Source organism: Arvicola amphibius, chromosome 4 (assembly GCF_903992535.2).
Source record: "Arvicola amphibius chromosome 4, mArvAmp1.2, whole genome shotgun sequence".
NCBI classification, from domain to species: Eukaryota; Metazoa; Chordata; class Mammalia; order Rodentia; family Cricetidae; genus Arvicola; species Arvicola amphibius.
The window spans coordinates 86,542,245-86,569,936 of NC_052050.1; the positions used below are offsets into that span (position 1 = coordinate 86,542,245).

General features: G+C 40.9%; 1 protein-coding gene across 1 annotated transcript in view; it reads left to right on the plus strand.

Annotated features, from left to right (window-relative positions):
* Positions 1–27,692, plus strand: part of Ranbp17 (RAN binding protein 17) — a 336,136-nt gene that overhangs the window by 292,776 nt on the left and 15,668 nt on the right. Inside the window, 1 exon segment of the mRNA XM_038328832.1 lies at positions 11,327–11,493. Within this exon segment, the coding sequence (XP_038184760.1) occupies positions 11,327–11,493 (167 nt within the window).

Here is a 27,692-nt window from a genome sequence, read left to right on the forward strand (position 1 = left end):
CACTCTGTAATTGAATGTAGTCTGTTTTTGTTGAGACGGGGTTTCTCTGTGCAGCCCTGTCTATCTTGGAATTCACTCTGTAGACCAGGCTGGCCTCGGAGACCCACCTGCCTCTGCCTTGCGGACTGGGATAAAGGAGTGCACCCCCACCTGAGCCCAGCAGTTCAGTGACGCTGTTAGCCCTGTAAATTCATTAAGACTGTAATGGTACAAACTGTCATGAACTTTACACAGGTACTCGTAGTGAGTTTGTGTTTCATTGTTGTGAAGAGAGAACATTTCTTAGGTGTCAAGTCTTATTGGTTGATGACATTCCAATAATCTATATTCATACTGTTTGGTTGTATAATTTCTTCTATATACTTGTTCTGAGAATTAGCAAGAGAAAACTACTACAGTCTGAATACAGTTACAGCTTTGTCCTGTTCAGTCCTTATCAATATGTATATTAAGTATTTCAGAGTTCCTGTCCGGTGCATAAGTATTTGAAATTACAGTATTCCTTTGAATTTGCCTTTTTTATTATCACAAAATGACCCTCATGATTTGTTGTAATGTTTTTTTCTCTGGAAGTTCTGTCTGATGATATCTTGAGTTTTCTTATGCCACATATTTCTTTGAGGGTAAGGTGCGTGTGTCTTTGTATTTATGTGGGGGTCAGAAGACAACATTCAAGGATCAGTTCTTCTCCTTCCACTGTGTAGGTCCTAGGGATCAAACTTAGGTCATCAAGCTTGACCTTTACCCACTGAGTCACTGAGCCACCCCAGCATCCTTTTATTATGTTATAAAAATAACATAATATTTATTATGTTTTTTAAAATTGATTATTCCTAGAGCACACACATTTCTTATTTCTGCTATAACTATCAGAAACTTGATACCTTAGAACATAGTGTATTCCCTTACAGTTTTAGAAATTACATGTCTGGCATAGGTCCGAGTTAAAAATCAGGATGTCAGCAAGGATTCGTGTCTTGAGAGATACAGATATCTATAGTCCCTAGTTTGTGGCCCATTGTCTCCATCAAAGGCAGCAGCATTTTATCTCTAAGAATTCTACAAAGAAGTCTTCTGACTGACCTCTTCCTCCCTTCCAGTTCTAAGGACACTTGGGTTTACACTGGGTCTCACTTGGATAATAGCAGCCTTAATTCCCTACTGTGAGTCTTGATATGTTCACAGTTTCTGGGAACTAGGACATGGACCTTCTCCAGTGTAGAGCAGAGAACAGGAATTAGGCCTTTGTATCAGAGCTGCCGTTTTCTGTCCTTTATATAAAGAGTTTCAGGTGTTTGGTATAACTACCTGTACATTTTTGGTCTGAGTTTGCAATCTTCATGTGTGTTTTCCTACCCAATCTGCTTTTATTTGTCTTTTTCTTCCATCTTTTTGTTTAGATTGAAGCCTATACTTGTTTTAATTGGTTGGGCTTAGATCAGTAGAGGGGGTTTTTATTTGGTGTCTTGTGTGGTTAGTTGTTTTTTCAGACAACAATGTATAATCCATTCTGGCCTTGAATTTACATTCTTCCTGCCCTTGCCTCTGAGTAGCTGAGATTGCAGGCATGTTACAGCTACCCAGTCTTTAAGTATGCCAGCATCTCTTGGAAGGATAAACCAGGGTACTGCACGCCTTGCTAGTTTAATGAATCTTGGAATGAGTTCTTCACTGAATCAACAAGGAGCTCATAGCGCACTGTCTTCTCCTAGTACTTCTTCCCATAATTTGCAGTCTATATTTAATATTGGAAATAGAGATCCACTCCCTTTGTCCTCTCAACACTGTGGAGACCGCGACAGTAATGCAGACCAGGTTAGTAATATTTTGGCCAGTTTTGGTCTGTCTGCTGGAGACTTAGATGAACTGAGTAGTTATCCTGAGGACAAGATTACTCCAGAGAACTTGCCCCAAATCCTTCTACAGCTTAAAAGGAGAACTGAAGAAGGCCCTACATTGAGTTATGGTAGAGATGGCAGATCTGCTACATAGAAGCCACCATGCAGAGTATCTAGGGATGATTGGGAAGAAAAAAGGCACTTTAGAAGAGATAGTTTTGATGATCATGGTCCTAGTCTCAGTCCAGTGCTTGATTATGACCATGGAAGTTGTCGTCAAGAATCTGGTTATTATGACAGAATGGATTATGAAGATGACAGATTAAGAGATGGAGAAAGGTGTAGGGATGTTTCTTTTTTTGGTTAGACCTCACATAACTATCATAAATTTGACAGTGAGTATGAGAGAATGGGACGTGGTCCTGGCCCCTTACAAGAAAGATCTCTCTGAGAAAAAGAGGGGCGCTCCTCCAAGTTACAATATTGAAGACTTCCATGGACTCTTACCGAAGGGTTATCCCCATCTATGCTCTATATGTGATCTGCCAGATCATTCTAATAAGGAGTGGAGTCAACATATCAATGGAGCTGCTGTGGATGAGGAAGAAGCTGCAGCTCTCCTAGAAAGTGGTGGTTTGGTGTGCGATGAGACTGTTCTTGCTGATTTAGGGGTTGTATCATCTGGTGGGGAAAAGGAGCCTTCAGATAAAGCTGTGAGAAAAGACGCAAGTGCTTCAGCAGCATCCAAGGAAAAACTTAAAAAGGTGGACAAGATGGAGGATCTTGATCAAGAAAATGAAGCTGCATTGGAGAATGAGATTAAAAATGAGGAAACTAGAGTACCAGGTTCTGAATCTGCTGAGAATGCTGATGATCCAAACAAAGACGCAAGCGAAGGTGCAGACGGCCAGAACGACGAGAACAGGAGGACTGTGCAGTGCCAGATGAGCAGAGAACTGGACCGTATCAGCCTGAAGTTCCTGTTGGTACCTAAAACAGGGGTTTACTGTAAGCTGTGTTCACTCTTTTATACAAATGAAGAAGTTGCAAAGAATACTCTTTGCAGCAGCCTCCCCTATTATCTGAAATTAAAGAAATTTCTGAATAAATTAGCAGAAGAATGGACACAGAAGAAAGAAACTTAAGATGTACAAAAAGCTTAATTATTTCACAAGAAAACAATGGTTCTTTGATTTTAATGTTAACCTTTTTTAAACACAATATTGATAGTTAGAAAAATATTCTACTCTTTTGTTTTAGTGGAAAATAATAGATGTCTACTCATGTGTTTAAGTGTTACAGCAGAAAGTACACATACAGTTAAGATAATGGAAAAGTTTCTGTTTATTCAAAATGGCAACAGACAAAAGTACTTTGTAGAGATTGACTGTTGTAAACTTACGGAAAAACAACTTGCACCAATAAAAGAAAGATAACATAGAACCATTCAGAAAAATGGAATTTAGTAGTTCGAGGCTTCAAAGAAATGTCAACTTTTGATTCCATTCAATCAAGAACAAAACCAATTATATTTTTATTACTTTTCATCTGAAACATTCCACATTTTAATCTGAGCCTTGCAGACTTCATTTGACTTTGGAAGCTGTTTTGGTTTCATTTCCTTTTTAGAGATCTTCATTCGTGTGAAATTGGCAATTCGAATGCAGGTGCAGTTTTTTTCTTAATATCATGTTGTTTAGATGATAAGAAATTAAGTAATTGGCCTTAGATTTGTGATTTTTTTCCCCTGAGTTCCTGCTGTTTCGTATTCTAGTAGTTGAATGTTATTTCAGTGAAATGTATAAATATTCCCACTCTCTTTGCCCAGTATTAATTTCTTGAGAACCTATGGCTTGTCACTTGAATCCTGTAGCTGTCATACATCTCTGGTATAAGCAACATTTGATTTTTGAAGTGTGTAAACCATCTCTATATTTTCAGAATGTGATTTTACATTTCTGCATTTTAAAAACAGTTTGGCCATAATTCTAGACGCACACTTAGTGTACCCTGCTCATGTGAACCTCTGTGAGCGGAACTTTGCATGTATAATCTGTGCTTACTTGTAACTCTCTGGTTATATACTGCTTATATCTGTGGATTCAAGTTACTGAAGTGAATACCAAGATTAGAAATTAAAAGTTAAAAAATTATTTAAAAAAAAAGAAATATTTTGACCTTCGGCTCTGCAGCTTTGGTGAGCTTCTTCTCATGTTTGCAAGAAAGACACCAGAGAGTCTGTCTCCCTTTGTGATCCCGCCCTCTGGTACTTTATACATGGCTGTAGCTGCTTCTGTCTTCCACTCTCAGTCCTATTACTCTTAGCTCGGTGAGACCACTTGGCTGTAGTTGGGTTGCCCTTCCTGTCCTGCCGTCTAGACTGCTTTGGCCCGTGAGCTACAGCAGTTTGTAGGTATTTCCTCATTCATTTCCCTCTCCTCGGGTTTAATAGTCCTATACTTGTTGTTGTGCAGTAATTGAAAACTGTGTTTCATATATTTTGTCCTGTTTCTGGTTGTTTATGGCAGGAGGGGAGATCCTCATAGCAGTTAATCCTTTGTGAGAAGAAGCAGGAGTCTTGTCTTTTGTTATTACAGTTTAGCTTAACGTTCTGTTATCTTACATCATAATAGCACTGTGGGCTTTGAATCAGTTGCAAGCAGATGTTAGTCTCAAAGTGTAATATTCGCTGGCCGGGGATCCACATTTCAGCAAGGCTCTCGAGTCCTGACAAAACAACGTTATGAAGAGTGCCAAGCGTTAGCTGCCATTGCTGCTGTGTGCAGTGACAGTGGACACAGACTGTGCGCCGACTCTGTCGTGGGGACTCTTGTGTTCCATCATCTCATGCTTATGAACATCTCTCATACCAAAGTATTCTAGCACAGTCCTCTTTTTCTGCTAGATCATCTGTGGGGCAGGAGTAGTGTTCATTTTTTTATGTTTTTTTTTCCTTTGAGAATCTCACACAATATATTTTGATCATATTCTTATACTTCCCCCAAGTCTTCTTCCCAGATCCTCCTACCCCTCCCTACCACCCAACGTCATGTTCTGTCTCTTCTATTACAAAATCAACACACACATACCAAAAAAAAAAAAAAAAAAAAAAAAAAAAAAACAGCGTCTGTTTTGTGTTGGCCAGCTACTCCTGGGCGTGAGTTCTTCACTGGAGTGTGGTTGATATACGCAATATTACTCCATTGAAGAAAATCAGTTTTCCCTCTTCCAGCACCTGCCAATTGTGAATAGCTTCTTGGTTAGCTGTGGGACTTTGTGCCTGTCTTCCCTCCTCCATGCTGTGATTTTGTTTGCATTAAGCTTGTGCTGGCCTTGTGCATGCTGTCACAGTCTGTACAAGTTCATATGTGGATCTGTTGTTTTGTGTCTGGAAAACACCTTTCTAGACATCATCCACCCCTCCTCTTTTTCTGCATAGATCTCTGAGCTCTGGAGAGATTGTGTGATAATTGCCATTCCATTTAGGACTGAGCCCTCCTCCAAAGTCTGTCTCTCTCTCTCTCTCTCTCTCTCTCTCTCTCTCTCTCTCTCTCCTCTCTCTCCTCTCTCTCTCTCTCTCTCTCTCTCTCTCTCCCTCCCTCCCTCCCTCCCTCCCTCCCTCCCTCCCCATATTGTCCAGTTGTGGATTCCTGTATCCATCTGCAGATCTGCAGGAAGAAGAAACTCTGATGAGGATTGAACACTACACAGTTCTATGGGTATAGAAAAGTGTTGTTAGGTGTCATTTTATTGCTGTGTTCATCAAACAAATAGTAGATTTTCCCTTAGGACCATAACCATCTCAGGTTCTTCTTCATTAACTGTTTCAGGTATGGATTCCATCTCATAAAGCAGTCCTTAAATCCAGTTTTTAAAAGTAGTTGGATATTCTCATAACATGCATACCACATTGCACCAATGGGCCTATCATTATTGTAGTTGAAAGGGTTCATAGCTGGGTTAAGATTGGTGATTACTTTTCTCTTCTGGTAGCATGCACAAAACTTTCTGACACCATGAACACTAGCCAGTAGGGACAGTGCTTCCAACTGAGCACCAGCTGGATTTCTGATAAGGTTTTCAGAATTCCCACAGAGATTTCTTTGTTCTATGCTGTAAGTATGTGGTATCTTCAATAATAGTGTCTTGCTGTCAAGCTGTGGAATGTAACCAGTAGCATTAGGAATAACCAACAATATTTGGGGAAGGGTGTCTGCTGGACCCCTTTGGCTAATAAAGGAGCAGGGTCTTGATGACTACTTTATTCCTGGGCCCTGTATAGTAAGTGCTTGCTAAATACTGACAACTGGGCACCTGGTAGAAGGTGTTATGCGTGCATTTATGATTTTACCTTCAACCTCTTACATTTTCACATCTTAGGTGACTGACAGATGAATTAGACCCTGTGCCTTCACTAACAATTGAATGTTGAAAGTAGCCAGTTGGATTTTTTTTCTCTCTTGGTATGATACACAGGCAAAGACCTTTTACAAGTATAGAGCAAGCCCAAAGCTTACAAAAAGCTGCACTTAATGATTCTCAATTCATTTCTTCAATAATTAGCACTCATGCAAATGCTGTGTACCAAGTAACGTTTTAGACCTTGGCAGTACTGAGGGAAAGAAGACATGAAGCTTGTATTTTAATGATGAATGGTAAGCAGTAAGTGAAGAAACACTCATACAAGAAAATATCAAGTCATAACTAGCAAATAAATAATTAAAAAGGTGGTAATTTCTGAAGCAGTAATGAGAGAAGATCCTGGGGACCAGCTGTGTGGTGGGGTAAAGAATAGCACAAAGTGCTGAGCCAGGTGGTGGTGGTGCACCCCTTTAATCCCAGTACTCGGGAGGCAGACACAGGCGGATCTCTGAGTTCAGGGCCAGCCTGGTCTACAGAGTGAGTTACAGGACAGCCAGAGAAACCCTATCTCGGGGAGGAAAAAAGAGGTAGCACAAAGCGCTAAACGTGGAACGGCTGGGCTGGGCTGGGCTGGCCAGGGGTGGCCAGGGGTGGCTGAGGGGCATAAGTACTTGCCTAGGAAGAGTAGAGCAAGCCAAAAATTTAACCAACTGCACAAACCAGACCTGTTTATTATCAGTAAAGTGCATGTTAGCGTCAAGGTATATATGTTGCCATTGTAATGCTCCTGAGTGGAGTGTTTGGTATTGATTGCCGTTCCAGGTGAAACACTGAAGAAAGACTGCTGAGTTTAGAGGACTGTGCATTAGTCTTTCCCACCACAGGCAGTGCTTAAAGAGACGACAACTGGGGATTAGTTTAGTAGCTACACTTTGTGTTTAAGGAATTGAAGACTGGGAACTGCTTAGGAGTTGAAAAGGGGGGAGAATGCCTTACGGGGGAGCACTGTCTGTCCGTGCTGTGTGTCCTAGTGAAGCTTTCCACAGTGCAAATACGGCTATACACTATGGATGAGCGGACAAGAAGTCAGTCTGCTTGCCTGTTCCGGAGCTAGTCCTCCCTAGGGGTCCTTTTGTCTTGGAAATTGCCTTTCAGACTAGTCTTCCCAAGACCCTAGTCCTCCCTTGTGCTATGATGAGTTTTGAGCTGAAATCAGATTTCATCTGAGCCCCATTATCATCTTCCTGACTCTATTGTGTGGCTTTTGTACTCAGTTAACTTTTTAGAGCAGCATTCCATGGCGGGTCTTCCTAAGCAGGAGAGCTATTAACGATGCGATGCGTGTGTTTCCTGTGGAGACCACTTGCAGGAGAGCCAGAGCACTTGGCTGTCTCAGTGCCAGACAGTAGAGAGGACAAAGTGCCTAATAGGTGTCAGAACATTTCCAGACTTTACAGATGTAATCCTTTTCAAATTATTCTAAAAACCAAGAAGTAGCATAAAATTTAAAAACCCATGGTGTCTGCCCACTCTTTAAGAAGTCATTATCAGAGTCTCTCATAGCTTCCTTCACAGATTAAAAAAAAAAGTAATGCGAATGTGTTGTCTTCAGCACTGTTCATCCTGTTTTGACCAAATGCCCGTGATCCTTGTCATTCCACACATTTAAAACTACCTAGAAATAACATTTATCTTTTTCAAAGTCCCAACCATAAATCAACCATAATGGAAACTTCGCTTTTATTGCAAAGCTGTGTGCTCCAACCTTTGAGTCTAAAGTGTTTACCTGGCTTTTCTGCAGCTGACTCAGTGGATTAGTTCCTTTTAATGCAACTTGCATGGCAGTGTGGTCACCAAATTATATGACGACTTTAAATTTCGTGCATGATTGATAGCATATTGCTCTCTACTTAAATCTGTTTACTTTTATGATCAAGGCTTCAAATGTAGAAAAATGAAGATGAAAAAACAAGGGAAACTCAAGAAATGAGTGCTTGGTTCCTAGGCTGCCTCCCAGCGTTAGCAAAGGCTAGGGTGTCTTCCTCCAGAGCAGCCTTGGGCGTGGGGCATGATGAAGAGTGAGTTAAGCAGTACATAAATTCCACAGTTTCGAGATGCCAGGGAACGTTCTTTCCTTAAAACATTTCTTGTCAGTGTTGGTGGTGCACACCTTTAATCCCAGCACTCAGGAGGCGGAGGCAGGCAGATCTCTGTGAGTTCGAGGCCAACTTGGTCTATGGAGTGAGTTCCAAGGCAGCTAGAACTGTTACACAGGAAAACCCTATCTCCAAAAACAAAAACATCTTACCCCAGTGTTTTCCAAAACTACTGTCCATTCCTATCTGTCTTTAGACCTTCATTCAACCTCTAATTCCTCAGGACCCTGTATGGGCATCCATCATCCTGTCTGTGTCTCAGAAGCCCACAGCCCTCCTCTTTGTTTTCAGGAAGTTTTCAAGCTGGGTGTTATTTCATTGCTAAGTATTACTAAGCATGGGTTACCTCTTCTCTTGAACATTCTCTCAGGTTCATTTAGCCTCCCCCCCACCATTCTTTTTGCTTGTTTGGTTGTTTGTTTTTTCGAGACAGGGTTTCACAGTGTAGCCTTGACTGTCCTGGAACTCACTCTGTAGACCAGGCTAGCCTTGAACTCACAGAGATCCTCCTGCCTCTGCCTCCCAAGTGCTGGAATTAGAGCTGAGTGCTACCACCACCTGGCAGCTCCCCATTCTTGAAGTCACTGTTTCACCTCTGATCTATCAGACGTTCATGTCTCAATCATAAGATGAATAAGAAGCTGTTTCTCAGCTTGCCTCCCCACCCCCCCAATTTCTTTTTGTTTCTGTTCCGTTTACTTGGGTTTTGGTTTTTTTGAGACAAGATCTCATATAGCCTAGGTCGGTAAAACTGCTGATTTTCCTGCCTCCACCTCCCAAGTATAGGAATAGCAGGCATGTGCTACCATGCCTGGACTCAGTTTGTTTCTCTGCTGAGGCTACTATATTTGCTATTTCTGTTTCTCTTAATCAGAAATCTCCAGGGATTGTGTCAACATGTCATCATTAACAAAAAAAATATGGGTAGTATCATACTAACCATATGATGGTCATGTTATGATTCTAAATCACTGAAATGGGATAAACTAGGGAATATTGGGGTTTTAGCTCCCATTCCCTTTCTGCTTCCCTCCCTCCCCTCCCTCTAGGCCTTAAGCATGCTAGACACATACTGTAGCCCAGAGCTGCATCCACAGCCTTTTCTCATTTAAAAATGCAGACGATATTGGATATACTCAATAGTTGTTAGATAGAAGTTAGATGAGGACTAGGGGTGTGGCTCAGTTGCAGAGTTCTTAACTAGGATGCATGGTGGCTGGGCCATATCCATCTAGCACCCCCACTAAGAAGACAGATTTAGGAGGAACAGAAGTTCAAGGTCAGGATATCAAGCCGGGGATATGCAAGATCCTGTCTCCAAAAAAAAAAAAAAACTTAAAGAGTTGACACTTTTAGTGTGCAAAGAAAATTATAAATGGTCACATAACAAGTACTTTCTTAGAAAACTTTCAATAACATCCCTGTTGACTTTCAAATTAAACATGAATGTCTCTGCCCATTTTCGGATGCTCTCATGTAGCAACCCAACCTACTTTGGTAACTTTCTTTCATGATTCCCTACATATTCTTGCATGCAAACCACTTACTGTGAGTGATAGCCCAGTAGCAACTGCAGTTTGAGTTCTGAATTTGGGGTTGGTTTTGTTTTGTTTTGTGGGTGTGAACAATCAAACCCCTAGGACCTCATGCACTATAGAAGTGCTGTACTACCACAGAGCCAGCACCACCCCATTGTTTTAAAAAAACACTTGATGCTTTCTATATTTTTGCTTAATACTTGATTTTAATATAGTTATTGAGAGTATACATTCATGGCTCAACTCCTTATCTACTGTCCATCCTGATCTTGGACAAGTCACTAAATCTCTAAGCCTCGCCTATAAAATGAGGATAGCTATTACGGGGCTGATAAAGATTAAAAGCAATAATCCATATAAAATGTTTAACTCTTCCCTAACATGTAGTCAGTCCTCCATCCATGACAGACACTTACTGATGAAGTCTTTTTTTCCTCATTCAGCTCTGCGGAATATTTTACAGATGATGAGGGAAGAAGACCCTTCCAGAGTAATAGTGCAGTGGTGAAAAGACGGGCACTGAAACCAGACTGTCCAGCTCCAAAATCCAGGGCTCCAACTCTTGTCGTTCTCTACCTGAAAGTCTTCTTCCTTATAGCTCACAGAAACAACCCTTCCAAGCTCTCTCAAGCCATGTCCATCATCCAACTCACTTTGATCACTATTAAAACTTGATCTTTCCTTCAAAATGCAGCAGTTAGGGCTGGGGGAGGGGGACAGTTCAGCTGGTGAAGTGCTCAGTTGGTGAGCGCAGGTCCCAGCTACCATGTAAGAAGCCAGGCATGGTACAGATCGCTGTGGTCCCAGCTTGGGAAGGTGGAGACGGAAAGATCCCTGGGGTTTGCTAACCTAAAGAGTAAACTTCAGGTTCAGTGAGAAAATCTTGCCCCCAAAATAAGGTAGCATATGATTAAGACATTGGACATCAACCTCTAGTCGCCATGCGTGTGTGTGCACGCATGCGCGCGAACACACACACACACACACACACACACACACTTCCCAGCAGCAGTATGTGACTGTGTGACTCTTTCATATATCAGCGTATGCTGCAGTGACCTCTGTGGAAAGCTGTGAGCTCTTTGACACCAGGGCAGGGTTTGCACCTATTTCCCCTTTAGAGCCATTTCCCCTGAAATACTTTTCACTAAATAGATGCTTAATAACCAGTCAAGTTGAGCAGAGGTTGTTCAAGTCCCAAATGAGGAATACTGTCCAGGTCAGACCACGAATCATTTTCTGGCTAGTGTTTCTCTATGCCAGGCCTTGTAATATACACAGAACTTAAAGAGAAAGAAGCCAAACCCCTTCTCTCAAGGATTTAGAGTTTCACTGAAGTGTTTTGAAATCCTAACTCTTTTTAATGGAGACAATAATCGAATGAACAAATAGTTCAGTAATGGGAATGAATTGTTATTTATTGTTGGTACAGATACAGTCATCTCCTCCAGCTGCTGTACAAGTTTAGACTACATGGTCACCTACCTCTTCAAGCACATAGCAAAGGAGGGCAAGAAGCCGCTTCGATGCAGAGAGTCTGTGCAGGCTGGCCAGAGGCTGCTACACTTTATGCAGCAAAACCCAGATGTGCTACAGCAGGTAACATCGCTTCAAGTGTTTCCCAAAAGCCAGTCTGGCCCCTGAACTTACATAAATGTTTGCCAGGATCTTTAGCAGTTTCTCCTTCATGCTTTTTCCTGACAGTGGAGAGTACACTGGCTTCAGTGTTACCCACCCATAAAAATCCCAATGCTGTTCAGTTCACTGCAGAATCAGAAGGTATGGTTCTTCTGAGGCCTGAGGAAAGTGGAACAAAACTCAGACTTCTGTGTGGGCCCTTGGGCGGCTCTTCTGAAGTGTGCATTAAATACATGGCTTCTGGGGCAATCGTGCTAACGCCTGCTCTGTGCAGGCACCTTGCCAGGAACTGTCCATTCATGAGAGTTCAGTGTAAGATTAGGAGTCACACAGTTCAGACATTAGGCAGTGTCCCCAAACATTCAATTAATATGTGATAATGCACCAATTTGTTTTTGTTGTGCTTTTTTTAAAAAAAGATTTATTTATTTATTTGTATATTTTGTGTATTTAAGTGCACTGTCTGCATGTATACCTAGATGCCAGAAGAGGGAATTGGATCCCATTATAGATGGTTCTGAGCCACCATGTGGTTGCTAGAATTCAAAACTTAGGACCTCTGGAAGAGAAGGCCAGTGCTCATAACAGCTGAGCCGTCTCTCCAGCCCCCAGTTGTGTTTTCTAACTAGCTAACACAGGCTAAGTCCAAGTGTATGATTGTTTTAAATAATTCACTTCTGCTGACCTAAGAAACAACATACAAAATAAATGAAGGTACATGCCTGAATATTCCAAAGAGAATAAAGCCATTTCACAGATATACCATCACTATGATTGATGTTTCTACTTCCACAAAATTTGGGAAATGTGTGTATACTGTTTGCAGTTTTCCCTTGCCTAGGGTACATCCATAATAGTGTGATTTGCAAAAGTAAAGACCTCAACTGATTGTGTTGTCATTAGTGAGCAGTGTCGTCCGAGTCAGTAGACTAGATCACATGAACACGCTGAAAATAGAGTGGGAAGTCCATGGGAGAGGTTTCCGTCCTGGCTGTAATGGCTTTACTAGGATCAAAATGAAATTATGAAAGTCTTACTTGTGGTGACATTTCCATTAACTAGTTGCATTCAAAGAACAGATGACATGGGTGTAGTTCATTCCTATTTTGAGTAACTAGCAAAGGACTAATTACTACAGGCCTGTAACTCTTTGCTGTGACCCTAGAACTATTCAACTAGTTGTAATGCAAATAATGAAGCATTGAGGATCTTTTCACTGATTTCTAGCTCATCCATGCGTATCTGTTATCTTCAGTGATGGCATGCTCTAAGCCATCTCCATGAGCCTCAGCCTTCTCCATGCAGAGCTCACGAGAGCTGTAGCACACTCCAGCCTGTACCAGAAGTGACTGACTTTGGGTGGGGCTAGAGATGTGGAGCTTTTAAGGATCTAAACAGTCTGTTTCATTTATTGTTTGCAAAATGCAAGAACAAGTAAGATTTGTAAAGATACAATTAATCAGTTATGTTAACATAGTAAGAATAGAGACTGCCACAGAGGAGAGGACTGTTGAAGTCTTATTTAGACTTCACATCAGTCTAGTAATGTGGCTGTCATCATCCCCAGTTTTACACATCAATTCACTGGAAAGTAACAGAATTGGAATTTGAACCAAGGTCTGTTTAGTTCCAAAGCCCACATCCTTAAAACTCACGCCACTGCTTCTCAAGGTATCTCAGAGTCACCTAGATGCAAAATACACATCCTGCCATGGTTAGGATGCACTTCTCCCAAACACTTCCACCTGCAAGTCACTGATGGTCCAGGTGTAAGTGCATGGAGGAGGCTGAGGACCACTGGCTTACAGCATGTCATCACTGAAGATAGCAAATATCCATGCATACACTAGAAATCAGGCCCCACCTACCACGACAGAGGACAAGTCTACCACCAGCTCCTTCCTGCTAGCAGTCATTCATCATCCCAGTTTGTCCCATCAGCTTTGGGAAGTCACTTCTAAGTTGGTTGAAATTTTTAGTAAAAATCAATAGGCTACAAGCTAGTAGTAAGACTGCAGGAGATCAGCCAGTGTGTCTTTACTCAGAATCCCCATGCGTTTGTTGGTTTAAGTCATTTCTGTGTGTTAATAGACTTGGTAATCTTTCACTTTATAGCATATGACTAAGTAGTGATATATCTTTATTAAGCAGTGGAATGCATTCTATTTATTTGGGATGTAAGCTTTCAGATAACATTTTAAATATTAATGACTGGTCTCTAGTAGTCAGCATAAATATGATTTGCATTAGCACTAGGTTGTATCATCTTGAGTGCCTCTGATGTCAACTATTGGGTATAGTAATATCTGACATCATCTCCTTAGGTCACTGACAACTTTGACCTCTATTCTTATGCACAGTTTCTGTCGTCTCAAAAGCTCTTTTGAATTGATTTGAAATTTTGACTCTTCCCTTTATGAGGCAGTAAAATTGATAATTATTCAGATGGGAACTGAGCACTGAGTGAAAAATCAATTCCACCCTCTCTCTGCTGCGTATAAAATTACTTCTGAGTCTGCTGGACTGAACGGATGGCCAGAGTAAAAGCAGCAGGCAGGAGCAGTGGGAAGAATTAGCTGGACAGAGCTAATAGCCTGAAGGGATGGTCCTGGAAAAGAGGGAGTGGGCCAGTTGGGGGTTATTATGAGCAGGGATGGGCCCATTGATCATCTGTTTACATCAGCTTTCCAAGACCTTATAAATCAGCCCTGAAGAGTGGCAGAATGAAGATTCAGACTCTTACCAGAGGGATTTGTATTAGATTATTCTCATTTTCACACTCAGATGAAAAGTGAGCCATTGATTATTCATTGGTTGCCCATTAAATGCTGTTTTTATAGATGATTTGCCTATCACAGAAGGTAATGAACAAGGTTGCTGCTTCATAACTTGAGGTTTCAGTTTTCAAGGCATCTGTGTCGTTAAGTAATGCCTAACCCTATTAAGAGGAATGGGTTACAAATTGCTTAACAGTGCTGAAAAACTAGACCCTAATGACTAATTGTGCCTGGAGTTTAGAGAGGGCTTGTCAGCTCTTTAAACTAAACTGATGCAATGATACTGCAATTATTTACTGGTTTGAACTGTTTTCCTTCCACCCTGGACATATTTGGCTAGAAGCATAATTGCATGGAGAGTGTCAATTCCAAACTGCAAATGTGATCTCAAGCTTCTGCAGAAAAGCCTAACGCTGGGTAAAGGGTTTCCAGTACCTTCACAGGCCTTGCCATTTGTGCGCCACAACCCAAGAAAGGCACTTATTTGTGCCTCTCGCCTGGATCTATGGTCCTGTGCCTATAGCTCTTCCACAGTTTGTAGGCAGATGTAACTTTCAAAGATAAAATTTACCCCATGTGAAGAGTCATTGAATTTAAGTGAGTCTGTGTGAGGTAAGAAATGCTGACTCTCTAGTATTCCTTTAACTTAACATCTGAGAAAAACCCAGTTTGCATAAGTTAGGGGAGAAGAATTCCTCAAGTATCTTTATATCACTAGGACAATGAACTAAAAACAAAAACAAAAAAGAACCCAAAGAGATGATCCGCAGTAGCAGTGGTCAGATTGCTGATCACCATTGATTAGTAGTGGGGGAGAGTGATCTGCTACAAGAATTTGGCGACAGTATTTGTATATGAATTTTTTTCGGTTTCATTACATGTTAAGTATTTGCATTCATAACCAGTAGATCAGCATTGCTTCAGATTTATGAAAAGACAAAAGTTGTGCCCAAATTAGGTGAGTGTTGGCAGAATTGAGGGGCCATTTTAGAGACACAATGAATTATTTTTTTAATAAGGGCACTGGTGCAGAATCTCCTCTGCATCAGAACCTCCTTCGGTGCTCTAAAAAGAGTAGCACCTTGTGCAGAAGAAGAGCAGTTCTATGGACTGTCTCTGTCACTGAGCCGCTGCACACTTAGCATGTTGATGAGGTGGTTGCAGTCATAGTTGTGTCCAAATACAGTGCACAGGAAACCGGAGTGACTCTGACCCGGCCTGATGTAGCCAGCCAGCTATTTGGCTCAGGTCAGTTGTATCAAAAATATAGAAAATTAAGATTTTCTTTCCCTTCCTCTCTTCTTTTTTATTTCATTTATTTGTTTGTTTGTTAGGTAGCATGCCGTTTGAATAGAAATTGTAAAGAGCTGTCAGGAGCTATAAGAATCATACTTCAGTAGGAACGTAAGCTAAAAGAGCATTACCCCTTTTCCTCAATCAGTCAGTCAATCAATGAAAATTGCTTTTGTATAGTGCTCTTCATGACATGCATCCCAACGTGAATTGCAGCAAAAGGGGAATCGTCTGCTCTTTTTTCATCTCTGTATTTAGACTAAACTGATATTGCTCAACATTTTGACATGCTACACAAAACATCTTTCATACTTAAGATTCCATTCTTTAATACTAAGCAGGCGAAAGTGCCAACGCATACGTAAGTGATGTTGAGGCTTTGGCCTGTGGAACCTTACCAAGAGTCTAAAGGCATAAAACACTTAACCAAATGAAATACGTTCATATTTATTATTTAACTCTTGAAAAGTAATTAGCCATATTTTCTAATATTAATGAAATAACTTCTCATGATCCTTAAATTTAAAAGGAGGCCCTTCGTTTGACCAACTAGTTTGGATGGTTGATTTATAACTTTATTACTAAAAACATGACAGTAGACTTATATCAAAACAGACTGAAAGAACATGTATAATTGGCCAAAGAACTTAAAGGAAGTCAAGGGTATGTCGTTAGATACAAAAAGTGGAAAACAGGCACTCAGATTCTGTGACAATTGTTCTCACTTAAGTTGCCATAATATCTTGTGTTTTCTACTTTTTTTCCTCTCCCACTGCTCCCCTTTCTGAAGAACTAAAATTTTAACAAAATCCATTTAAGTCCAGAGTTCATGTACTTACCCCCATGATGGAGGAGGGTCATCAGTATATCTGTTGTTTCATTGGTTAATTAATAAAGAAAACTGCTTGGCCTGATAGGTCAGAACATAGGTAGGCAGAGTAGACAGAACAGAATTGTGGGAGAAAGAAAGCAGAGTCAGGCAGATGCTTCAGGCAGTCACCATAGTCAGTCGCCATGCCTCTCCTCTCTGAGTCGGACTCAGGTTAAGATCTCTCCTGGTAAGGCACCACCTCGTGGTGCTACACAGATTACTAAATATGGGTTAGTCAAGATGTGAGAATTAGCCAATAAAAGGCTGAAACTAATGGGCCAAGCAGTGTTTAAATGAATACAGTTTCCGTGTAATTATTTCGGGTGTAAAGCTAGCCGGGTGGCGGGATGCACCCCCGCCACTCCATCTACAGATTGGTGCGCAACGTGGTGACTAAATCCACTTAAAAACCTGAGCAGACTTTTAAAAAAATAAGGAGAGAGAGTTTAACACAGCTTTTTGCTGTTTGCTAGGATGTGCTGTAGAGAGATTTCCTGTTTCAGCAATAGTGGCAGAAAGAAAGCTGAGCCATTTTAAAACGTGGCTTCCTGGGCCCTGCCACCAGTGCAAACTCTGGCTGTGGAGCATTTCTGGGTCCACTCGGGGTCAGGAACAAAGTAGCTGAGACCATGCCTGTGGCTCAGCTCTTCCTGCCTGGGTAGGCCGCGGGATCAGGTCTAAAAAGTGGCGGTTTTGAAATACCAGTTTCTGGGCTGTGCTGCCATCGCGATCTCTGTCTGGCCTCTGGGGGAGACAGAGTCTTTGAATGGAGCATTTGGAGTAAAGTGCTACGATTTGTTTGATGGCAACTAGACTCACTGTGTGCCTAAAAGGAGGTCATTGCGTGCTATGGCTCAGAGGCACAAGCAGCTCCGCCATGTTAGCTGTGCTGTGTGCATGGCTCAGAGGCAAGAGGGAGTGAGGGAGTGGAGAAGCTCAGGCAGGAACTATCGTAATTACCATAATAACAGTGCAGTTAAGGTTTAAACTGGGCAGGACATAGGCAGTGTCTACATGGCGCAACTTAAGTTTTTAAGAAGTGCTTAGCATTTTAAGAAGTGTTCCTGGATAGTAAAGAATTACAGATTCACAATAGGACAGGTTCAGACATAAAAGACCTTTAAATGGGTCACAATGTTGGATGAGTGTGTGTAGGCTTGAGAGAGAGAAGAAAAAAAATATAGAGAATAAAGTTAATGCCTTAAAAAAGGGTAAAGTCTTTAAAGAGACAGAGTAAACAAAAATAAGCCACATAAAAATGGAAAATTCTCAGAGAGCCTGGATTCTGTGTATTATTGTGTTTTCTTTGAATTTTTTGACTGTGAAGGAGCTAAGTACAAAAAAAACATTTCATTAAATGGGCTGCCAAGCCGAACCTGCATATATGTTCTAAAGGTATCTTGACTTCAGAATTTGGATCTAAGGATATCATGCTTTGGAAAATAGTTTCTTCTTTTGTTTTCACAGAGGATGAGACTCTGTGGATTGCTTCTATCCCAGTATGGTATGATAGACCACGCCCTCCTGAAAGGTTGCAGCAGTGAACACCTTCAGAAAATAACTTCACTCAACTGCCAACTGAGATGAACCTGGCACACAGGTTATTCCATGAAAGACCTAAATAACAGCGCCCCCATTCAGCATGAAGCAGTTTGGATAGAAAAAAAACTGTGCCCATATTCCCAAATATTGTTTATAAATGTTCTTTTACATTTAAAGGGGGATATGATATAGAGATGAATAATTTGCATTGGTATGGATTTTAAGGTCAATTTTGTTATATGTATATGTATTTCTGATATTGATTAAGGTATTGTGATTATGTAGTTCATTTAAAATGCAATGTATAATTAGGAAATATAGGTTGTTAATGGATAATCATCAATAATAGTCAAGCTTGTAGTCATGTTAGTTAGATTTTCTAGATATATAGAGATATATTTCAGTTAGATAGGCATTCTTCATATCTTTCAAAGATACAGAACATGGCATTTAAGATGTTTTAATAACTTAGGGCTTTTCATGACAATGAGACATGTCTGCTCCTGGCAGCACCAATCTACTTCAAGAGGAAGATGGGCATTGAAGAGGCTCCTTATGGAGTTTTATAGCCATTTGTGCAAGAAACTGCTCTTGCCTGGACTGTTGCATGAACTGGACACAGAGAACCCGCAGAGAGAGGACTGCTGAACTTGCCTAAATGTGAGATGGTCTTTCGGGGTTCCTGATTCATGAAAGAGTCTGTGAGACATTCTGCAGGACACAGAAAAAAGTGACTGAACTGTCTTTGAATTTTCCTGCTTTGTGAAAATGTCTACTGGATACTATGGGCCTGTAGGCCAAAGATGGATGCCCCAATGGTACGGAGGAACTTTGGATGACTGTCCAGGCAGCGAGATGTCTCTGTCATTTCTAGAGTTTTGAAAGTTGCTTATTTTTTGTTTATTTAGGTAATAGTATATCCTTCTGGAGTCTTTGATGGAGTTGAAGAATGGATAGATAGTTATAGTTTTCCTTAGTTATGATAAAATAGATATAAATATTGTAACTATAATTCTTGCTTGATAACTGTTTTGTTATATGTAATTTTAGCATGTTAAAGTTAAAGCCTTTTTTGTTTAAACAGAAAAAGGGGAAATGATGGAGGAGGGTCATCTGTATATCTGTTGTTTCATTGGTTAATTAATAAAGAAAACTGCTTGGCCTGATAGGTCAGAACATAGGTAGGCGGAGTAGACAGAACAGAATTGTGGGAGAAAGAAAGCAGAGTCAGGCAGATGCTTCAGGCAGTCACCATAGGCAGTCACCATGACTCTCCTCTCCAAAATGGATGCAGGCTAGAATCTTCCTGGTAAGCCACCACCTCGTGGTGCTACACAGATTACTAAATATAGGTTAATCAAGATGTGAGAATTAGCCAGTAAGAGGCTAGAGATAATGGGCCAGGCAGTGTTTAAAAGAATATAATTTGTGAGTTCTTATTTTGGTGCATAAGCTATCCAGGCAGCCGGGAGCCAGGCGGGATGAAAAGCAGGCCTGCCCACAGCTCCTACTATACCCTCAAAGCTATCTGCTCCCTCATTTGGAGGCTTCTAATCTAGGGAAGTATATTATACTGTGTTTTGAACCTAATAATATGGCAAATTAAACATTGTAAGTTCCACTGGGTCATCTCAAGGTAGAATGATTTAGAATGCTCATTCTTTAAAAAAAATTAGGTGTGTGGGAGGGTGTCTGTGGGGGTGTGTACATGTATATGTACACATTTGCATTTGATGAGGTGCCGGTAGAGGCCAAGAGAGTGCATTGGATCCCTGGAGTAGAGTTATGGGTAGTTCTGAGACACCTGACATGCGTGCTAGGGACAGAATTCAGGTAACCCCATGTCATGTCTGAGACAGAGCTGAGTTTCCTCTCCCTTCTATTATACACCCATCCCCACTCAGTAATTCTATAGCTAGGTGATGAGGGAGGGTTTAACATTTAGAAGGACATGTTTCCTTGAGGAAATCAGTCTAATAGTGTGATTACCTAGTAATGTTCTCTGTGACTTTTCCCTAATCGTCATGAGGCAGTTTTTGAAGTTTCCTTTTTTTCCTTAATCTTTTTTATTTTTATGCATATAGGCATTTTTGCCCTCATATATGCCTGTTTACCATTTGTATGCCTGGTACCCATGAAGGTCAGAAGAAGGTATGAGATCCCTTTGAACTGGAGTTACAGAAAGTTGTAAGCTGCCAGGTGGGTGTTGATAATCAAGCCTGGACCCTCTGGAAGAGCAGTCAATGTTCTTGACCACTGAGCTCTCTCCAGCCTGTTTTTTGATGTTTCCTTTAACCTGGTGTTTCTAGGAGACTGCCCAGATGGCAGCAGCTCACAAAGGCAAATGTGCTTTGTAACACTCCCCTACCCCATCACATCTCTGTCTCATCCTTAATCTCAAATTGAATCATCAATGTAGAATGCCAGTTTCCACTTCTTTCTAATAAAGCCTTCCTTCTCAAGGAACTTTTGACCAATGATACCATTAGTCATCTTTAAACTCTGGATCTAATACCTGGTTGCCTTGGGCCTCTATATACCATTCCTGGACATTACCAAGTCAAATTTCTCTAGATCAGTGGTTCTCATCCTGTGGATTATAACTCCTTTTGGCAGGGGTGGGGTATCACCCAAAAACACTGGGAACTACAGATATTTACATACAGTTCATAACAGTAGCAAAATTACAGTTGTGAAGTAGCAATAAAAATAATTTTATGGTTGGGGTCACCACAGTGTGTGGAGGGGTGGTGGTGGTGGTGGTTTTGTTTGGTTGTTTTTGGTTTTTCGAGACAGGGTTTTTCTCTGTCCTGTCCTTGAACTCGCAGAGATCCGCCTGCCTCTGCCTCCTGAGAGCTGGGATTAAAGGTTTCGCCACCACCTAGCTGAATCTATGTGTATTAAGAGGATTTATTAGAGTGGTTTGTAGGTTGTGGTCTGGCTAGTCCAACAATGACTGTCTCCCTACAGAAAGGCCCAGAATCCCGTAGTTCTTCAGTCTGTGAGGCAGAATATCTTAGCTGTCTGAGAGAGAGAATATTGTGAGTCTTGCCCCTAGGGATAGATTATTAAAACCCATGTTTTTATTTTTGAAAATAGAAAAGTAGAAGCCTCATGAGATGGCTCAGGGGGTAAAGGTGCTTACCACCGTGCCTGTTCTTTGATCCCTAGGACCCACATGGTGGGAGGAAAGAACCAGCTTCCACAATTGTCTTCTGATCTTCACATGTGTACTGTGGTGTGCATGTGTGTGCATGAACAAATGGATGGGTGGGTGGGTGGATGGATGGACGGACGGACAGATGGACAGAATTTCTAAAATGATTTTACTAAAGTGATATTTTAAAAACAAATCATGTTCTTTTAGAAGAAAGGCTATTGTCTTAATCTCTTTCTTTTTTTTTATTTACTTCTATTTTACCATGGGTGGGTGTTCAGTCCCCTGAAACTGGAGTTACAGACAGTTGCGAGCTGCCATATGGGTGCTGGGAACTGATCCCAGGTCCTCTGGAAGAGCAGTCAGTGCTCTTAACCCCTGAGCCATCTCTGCAGCCCCATCTTAATCTTTTTCTTAAGTGTGTCAGCTACTTTGATTTTTGTTGTAGATATATTTGTTGGATGACTATTTGCTACAACACAGACATCATATTAATGGAACTTATATAATGCATTTTCATGGTGTACCTCCCTTCCTCTCAGAAGTCTTGGCACTCATCCAGGCCTTAGCACGCCTGGTTCCTTGCAGTGGTCTGTGGATGTCTGTAAAGTAAATACTCAAAATATTAATTTTCAAAATCATAGCCTATAGACATGGTTTAGCTCTATACCTATTATGGTCATACATTGCTACTATAGAATAAGCCAAGTGGTAATGCTAAGATTGTATCTCAATATAAAATGGCCCTTCTGAAATACCAGGAAAAATGTCTAGTCTACACATGGGTCAGAGAAAGAAAAAGCTCTGCCAATATTGTTCATGTTAACAGAACAGAAAAGATTCCCACCCCGTGAGGATGTGTGTTCTCACATCTAAGCACAGTGGAAGGATACAATCCATTGCTAGCATGACTTGCCTTATTAATTGAAAGGATGGAATCCACCAGATGTAGCCCAAGCCAGCAGAGAGTTGGGTGACTAAGCAACAGCAAAGAGACCATATTGAGCGAGCCAGAATCCAGTCTCCAAGTCATTTATTTCAGCCAGTGACAGTACATGTAAACTCCTGTGCCTCCGCAGTGATTGATGGTTTAATATCATATATAATTTTTTTAATGAAGGAAAACCATTTAAATATGTTACCATTTGCACTGGTATTCTCCTATGTACATAACTGCATTTAATCATTATGGGGATTGTTTTTATACTTGTGTAATTTGTATCCACGAAATAACTGTCAAAACCATCTCATGCTGTTGCTGGAAATGGTACAGTGTGCTTCATACTCAAATAGATTCATTCTTCCCTGCACATAATTAAGAGTGTTGGAGCTTTCAGTGCCACCACATAGGAATTCCGTGTTTACATTTCAGAGAATGAAAAATAAGCCACAGTGTGTTTGCAGGTTCCTGTTTTCTGAGGCAATGATATTTAAGTGCCTTAGTTTTGTACCAGTATATGATTTGAAGAGTTTGATTTTAAGACTTTTAATATTAAAATACATAATAAAATTTTATTATCTAATTACAAGAGGGTTTAGCCTCTTATTAAAGTTGCTAAATCAGGCCTATATTAGCATTATAATGGCACAGTTTGACATAGAATACTCAAAAGTCAAGTTCAAAAGGGGGGGTGGGTTGTTGGGGGGTTCTTTTTCCCTTACCCCTCACAAAAATAACAAGGGTGAAATGCATGTGTGGAAGCAAACAAGGAACAATTTGGGATGCTGGAGAAGGAGTAGAGGTGTCGGCCCAGGATGGTACCCTTAGGCAAGGCAGCTGGTATATGTAGCCTTTTGTTTATCTGCTACTGGTCTATGTAGCCTTTAGGCCGGCACCAGAAACAATCACTCCTACAGGGTCAGCTGCTGGTCAGAAGCAAAGTAAGAAAAGATTTTGCTTCCAAACACAGCAGCCATAATTTCTGTACAGCTGGCACCTGCTACTGGTGCACAGCGTGAAGGTGAAAGGTCAAAGAGGCAGTTGTTCAAAACTCAAGAATGGCTTAAAGGGACTTGTAGATTAATCTGCTTTATTAACTTCTGTCTATTAGATAGCTATTGCTGTGGATGACAGTGCATCTTTTTGAATAAGTCACATCTCTTTCTCTTTTAAATTAGCTTTTGAGTAATGAATATTAAATAGAAAGCATTTCAAGAGTAATTAAATGAAAACAGAATGATGTCATTCTGCAGTTTTATTTGTGTGTTTATAGACTAGGGAAATTATGCTTTCCAAGAATTGTGCTTTTTAACCCTTTTTAAAAATAAAAAGGAAGGAAGGAAAAAAGAAAAACAGTTAGCTTTCATAAAGAAGGAATTGGAGTTAACAGGAGAGCCGCATGTCCGTTAGCCTTTGTCTTTAAACCGAGAAAAGATGATGTCTCTTGTGCCTTAGCATGAAGTCATTGGGTGCCAGTGGCTGGCTTTGACATTCCCAGGGGCGCCAAATGTTTTCTTTATGAATTAAAGTGACTCAATCTGTCATCGTTCTTTTATCTGCAGTTTAGCACAGTCAGTTCTGCTATCAGTCTGCAGCAAATGTTCTCAGAACAGCACAGGAGTTGTGAGACGTCGACAACAGACATCCCTTTTCTTTCACACTCATATAAAGCAGATAGAGAATATTCTGTAAGGGGAAACACAACTTTATACAGGCTTAGCTCAGTAATAATTAGGCAAGCTCTATAATAGCCGCTCACTATTCTGGCAAGTGAGGTGGTTTTTATCCTCTTCGTTGATAGTGATGTGCATATTTGGCTATCTGTAAGTTAAAACAGAAAGAACTCAATAACTGTATCCTTCTTTAAAACCTCTGCAAAAAAGAAGTCACTGTGGAGATTTCCACAGGTTAAGTGCTGATACAAACTCCGGAAAGGTTTTAAACAAACTCTTCAAAAGGGATAGCTCTGTCTGTTGACTGACAGTGATGTTTTTCATCTTTGTTGTTTGTTTTAAGGCTTCTCGTAAAATGAAAGTGTTGTAGAGAGCATGTGTGTTTTGCGATGAGAGCACAGATAGCAGCATTCATATATATTTCACAAAGAAAACTGTGCACCGAGTTTTTATACGAGTGTAGTCTTCCCACTCTGAACAGTGTTTCTCTGAGTCCAAAGGTTACACCTAAAATCATCTCCTTACTCCACAGTGCATCACCCAAAGTAGAGCTTTCTTACCAGGTCCTTGCTTGAGGACCTGGCCTTGTTATGGCCCTACCAGAACCCTGATAGGTTCAACATATGCTTGCTGGGACCTAAAAATTCACTGTGGAAAGAATTTCAGACTCCTCTGATTCTGTACTGAGTGTGAGACAGGCATACACAGATGCTGGGTACATGTAGTAAAATGTGGGTTTGTGCAGGGCTGCGGTGGCGCACACTTTTAATCCTAGCACTGGGGAGGCAGAGGCAGGTGAATCTCTGAGTTTGAAGCCAGCCTCGTCTACAGAGTGAGTTCCAGAACAGGCAGGACTGTTGCATAGAAAAACCCTGTATCAAAAAACCAAAAAGAAAAAAAATGTGGGTTTGCAAACATGCTTCTATTTAAACCTCCTAACACCGAAGTACTTGTATAACTATTTTATGGTCTAAATATTGTCATTGAGACCAAAGTTAGATGGTCTGTTCAGGATCTGCAGCTAACAGACAGCAGAGCCTGTGCTCTCGCTGTAGAAACAGCACCGTCCCCAAATGACCTGAGGACTCCTTTCTTTGTGTTTCTTTCTTTCTTTCTTTCTTTCTTTCTTTCTTTCTTTCTTTCTCTCTTCCTTCCTTCCTTCCTTCCTTTCATTCTTTCTTTCTTTCTTTCTTTCTTTCTTTGTTTTGTGGTTTTTGAGACAGGGTTTATCTCTGTAGCCCTGGCTGTCATGAAACTCACTCTGTAAACCAAGCTGACCTATTACTCACAGAGATCCACCTGCCTCCTGAGTGCTGGGATTAAAGATGTTCACCATAAAATATCAACACTTGACTCAACCCACTTACTTAACATCTTTACTGGGTATAGTTGTTTAGTTTGCATTGCTAGAATCAAACCCAGAGCCTCCTACATGCTAGGCAAGTTCTCTACTACTGAGCTTCATCCCCAATTCTTTCTTTATAGATTAAGAAGCCAGCATTTAGATGATAGCCAAACTTTAAGTCTCCGTTTACGAAAAAGCCAAAGCACCCATTCCTTGCCATATGCTTAGAGCAGTAGCTAGTCTGCAAGGAGAGAAAAATGAAGCAGATACCCTAAGAGATTCTCAAATGAAAGACCAAACAGCTATGGTGGAAGGACAGCGATGGAGAGAGACCCCAGTGGATGCCTTGTCTTATCTAGAGACCTGGCTTTTTTGCCTACTCAGAAAGCAATACATTGTAGACCTTTTACTTAGAAAGCAATACATTAAATCTTTTAGATATCTCTCTTTACATATTGAACTTTCTTGACTTAGAGACTTGTGAGGACACAATGAGCCAATGACCATTGACTCCCTAATACAAGATATTCAACAAATAATGTGATTTCATGTTTGATGCCCAACTACCACTAACCTTGGTTTGATGTTGCTGATTGCCTTTGAGAAAAAACCCTGCTATTTATAAACATCCTTTCCGTGTGCGTTTAAGCCTGAGACCTCTTTATAAGAGCATTTTATTTTGAAGTCTATGATGTGAGGCAGATTATCAAGGTCTGCAGGTGTACTTGTGTACTTTGCCCTTTTAGAGTTCTTTCTGTGATAAGCGTTTTCAAAGTCATGCTCACTGGAATGAGTGAAGGGATGGGATGGCATAGGTTTGGTTCTTGGCCCAACAGAACTCTTTTCTTCTCTTTTTCCTCCTCTGTATTTTAGGCATCTCCTTTTAGTGGCAAGAACTAAAGAAATACCGTGACCTTGCTCAGTAATACACCACCGTCACATTTAAAATCTATTGGAATCCCCATAGCAACAGTAATGGGTGTGGATTCTTTAAATCTGAAAGTTTCAGCACACCAAGAGTAAACTGGGAAAATGTGCAGAGTCTCGGACTTGAACTGACTTGTTCAGGGTTGCACCACTGTGGTGGTGCCTGATGCCATGTGATGTTTGTGTCTCCACACAGGTTTGTGTGTTTAGAAACTTGGTTTCAGGGTGGTAATAATGAAAGAAGGTCTTTAGATCATCTGACCCATGAGGAAGTTTGGGGAAAGTGTGGTCCTCCCTCTCTGCTGTCTGCTTGAGATGTGCTCTCTCTTCTGGGTGTGCCTACTAACTGGCACCATCCACTATTTGACTGAAAACCTCCTGAACAATAAGTCAATAAGCCCCTTTTCTTTTTAAGTAGCTTCCTTAGGTATTTTATTAAAATAATAGATATAAATCAGTGGTTCTCAACCTGTGACTCTCGACCGCTCTGGAGGGTCAAATGACTCATTCTCAGGGGTCAAATAAGACCATTGGAAAACACAGATATTACATTGCAATTCCTAACAGTGGGAAAATTACATTTATAAAGTAACAACGAAAGTAGTTTTATGGTTGGGATCACCACAGCATGAGGAACTGTTGCAGCATTAGGAGAGTTGAGGACACTGGTCTAAATGATATGTAGAATTGCTTGTTCCTAGATTTCACCCAGTTTTGACCACACAAGCTTCCCAGGGCCTTAACCTACCATTCCTTACCAGAGTTTTTTCTTACCCATCCACCCTTGTCCAAGAGAGACAGACAAGATTTCTCTTGCCTTTACTTCTGAGTGACAATTTGAAAAGGAACGAGAAGCCTTGGAGTTTCTTGAAGGTTAGCAGAGTTGTGGGAATATGAGGGTTGACAGTGGTGACATACTTGTTTTGCAATGATTACTGATTTTCAGACACCTGCAGGTTTTTCTGTGAATCCCAAAGCATATTGCTGTGGCAGAATGTGAAGTTAACCTTTATATTCATTTGCCTGTTAACTCTGAGGCGGTACAACCAGCAGCAGCCATTGATGGAACCAGCTTCATATTGTCTGAAAAGGAAGGCTTGTTTATCTGCATCTGACCACCTTTCGTAAATTAATCCTGCCCTAAGTGCTCATGCAACCCCTAAGAACTCTTGGCATGAATTCTGTTTGCCATGTCATGCCTGGGGGATATACTAAATGGTCTTGGATTTCTGAAATTTCATCTTCACTAAATGCCTTTTCTTTGAAAATGCTCTATTTAGTGAGGACTTGTATACAGTGTGTCCTTGTAATCATTTACATCTTTGAGAGTCACATCACCCTCCAGAGGAGAATTCCTAGGGTAATTGAATTGGCTTCTAGGGTCAGTTGGTACTTATGGCCTAGGTTTCCCAAGACTCATAATCTTAGAGTCTCTCCCATCCCATCATTCCCTCAGTGTCCTCCATCACCTGAACATGGGTACAAAGACAAGAAAACACCTCAGTATATACTTCCTGATGGCCCTGTGAATCAGGATTGTGGAATAATACACCACCATGAAAGACAGCAATAGAAAGTGCCAGGCTTAAAGAGAAGTGGCTTGGGCCCCAAGGCAGATCACCATAGGGAACACCC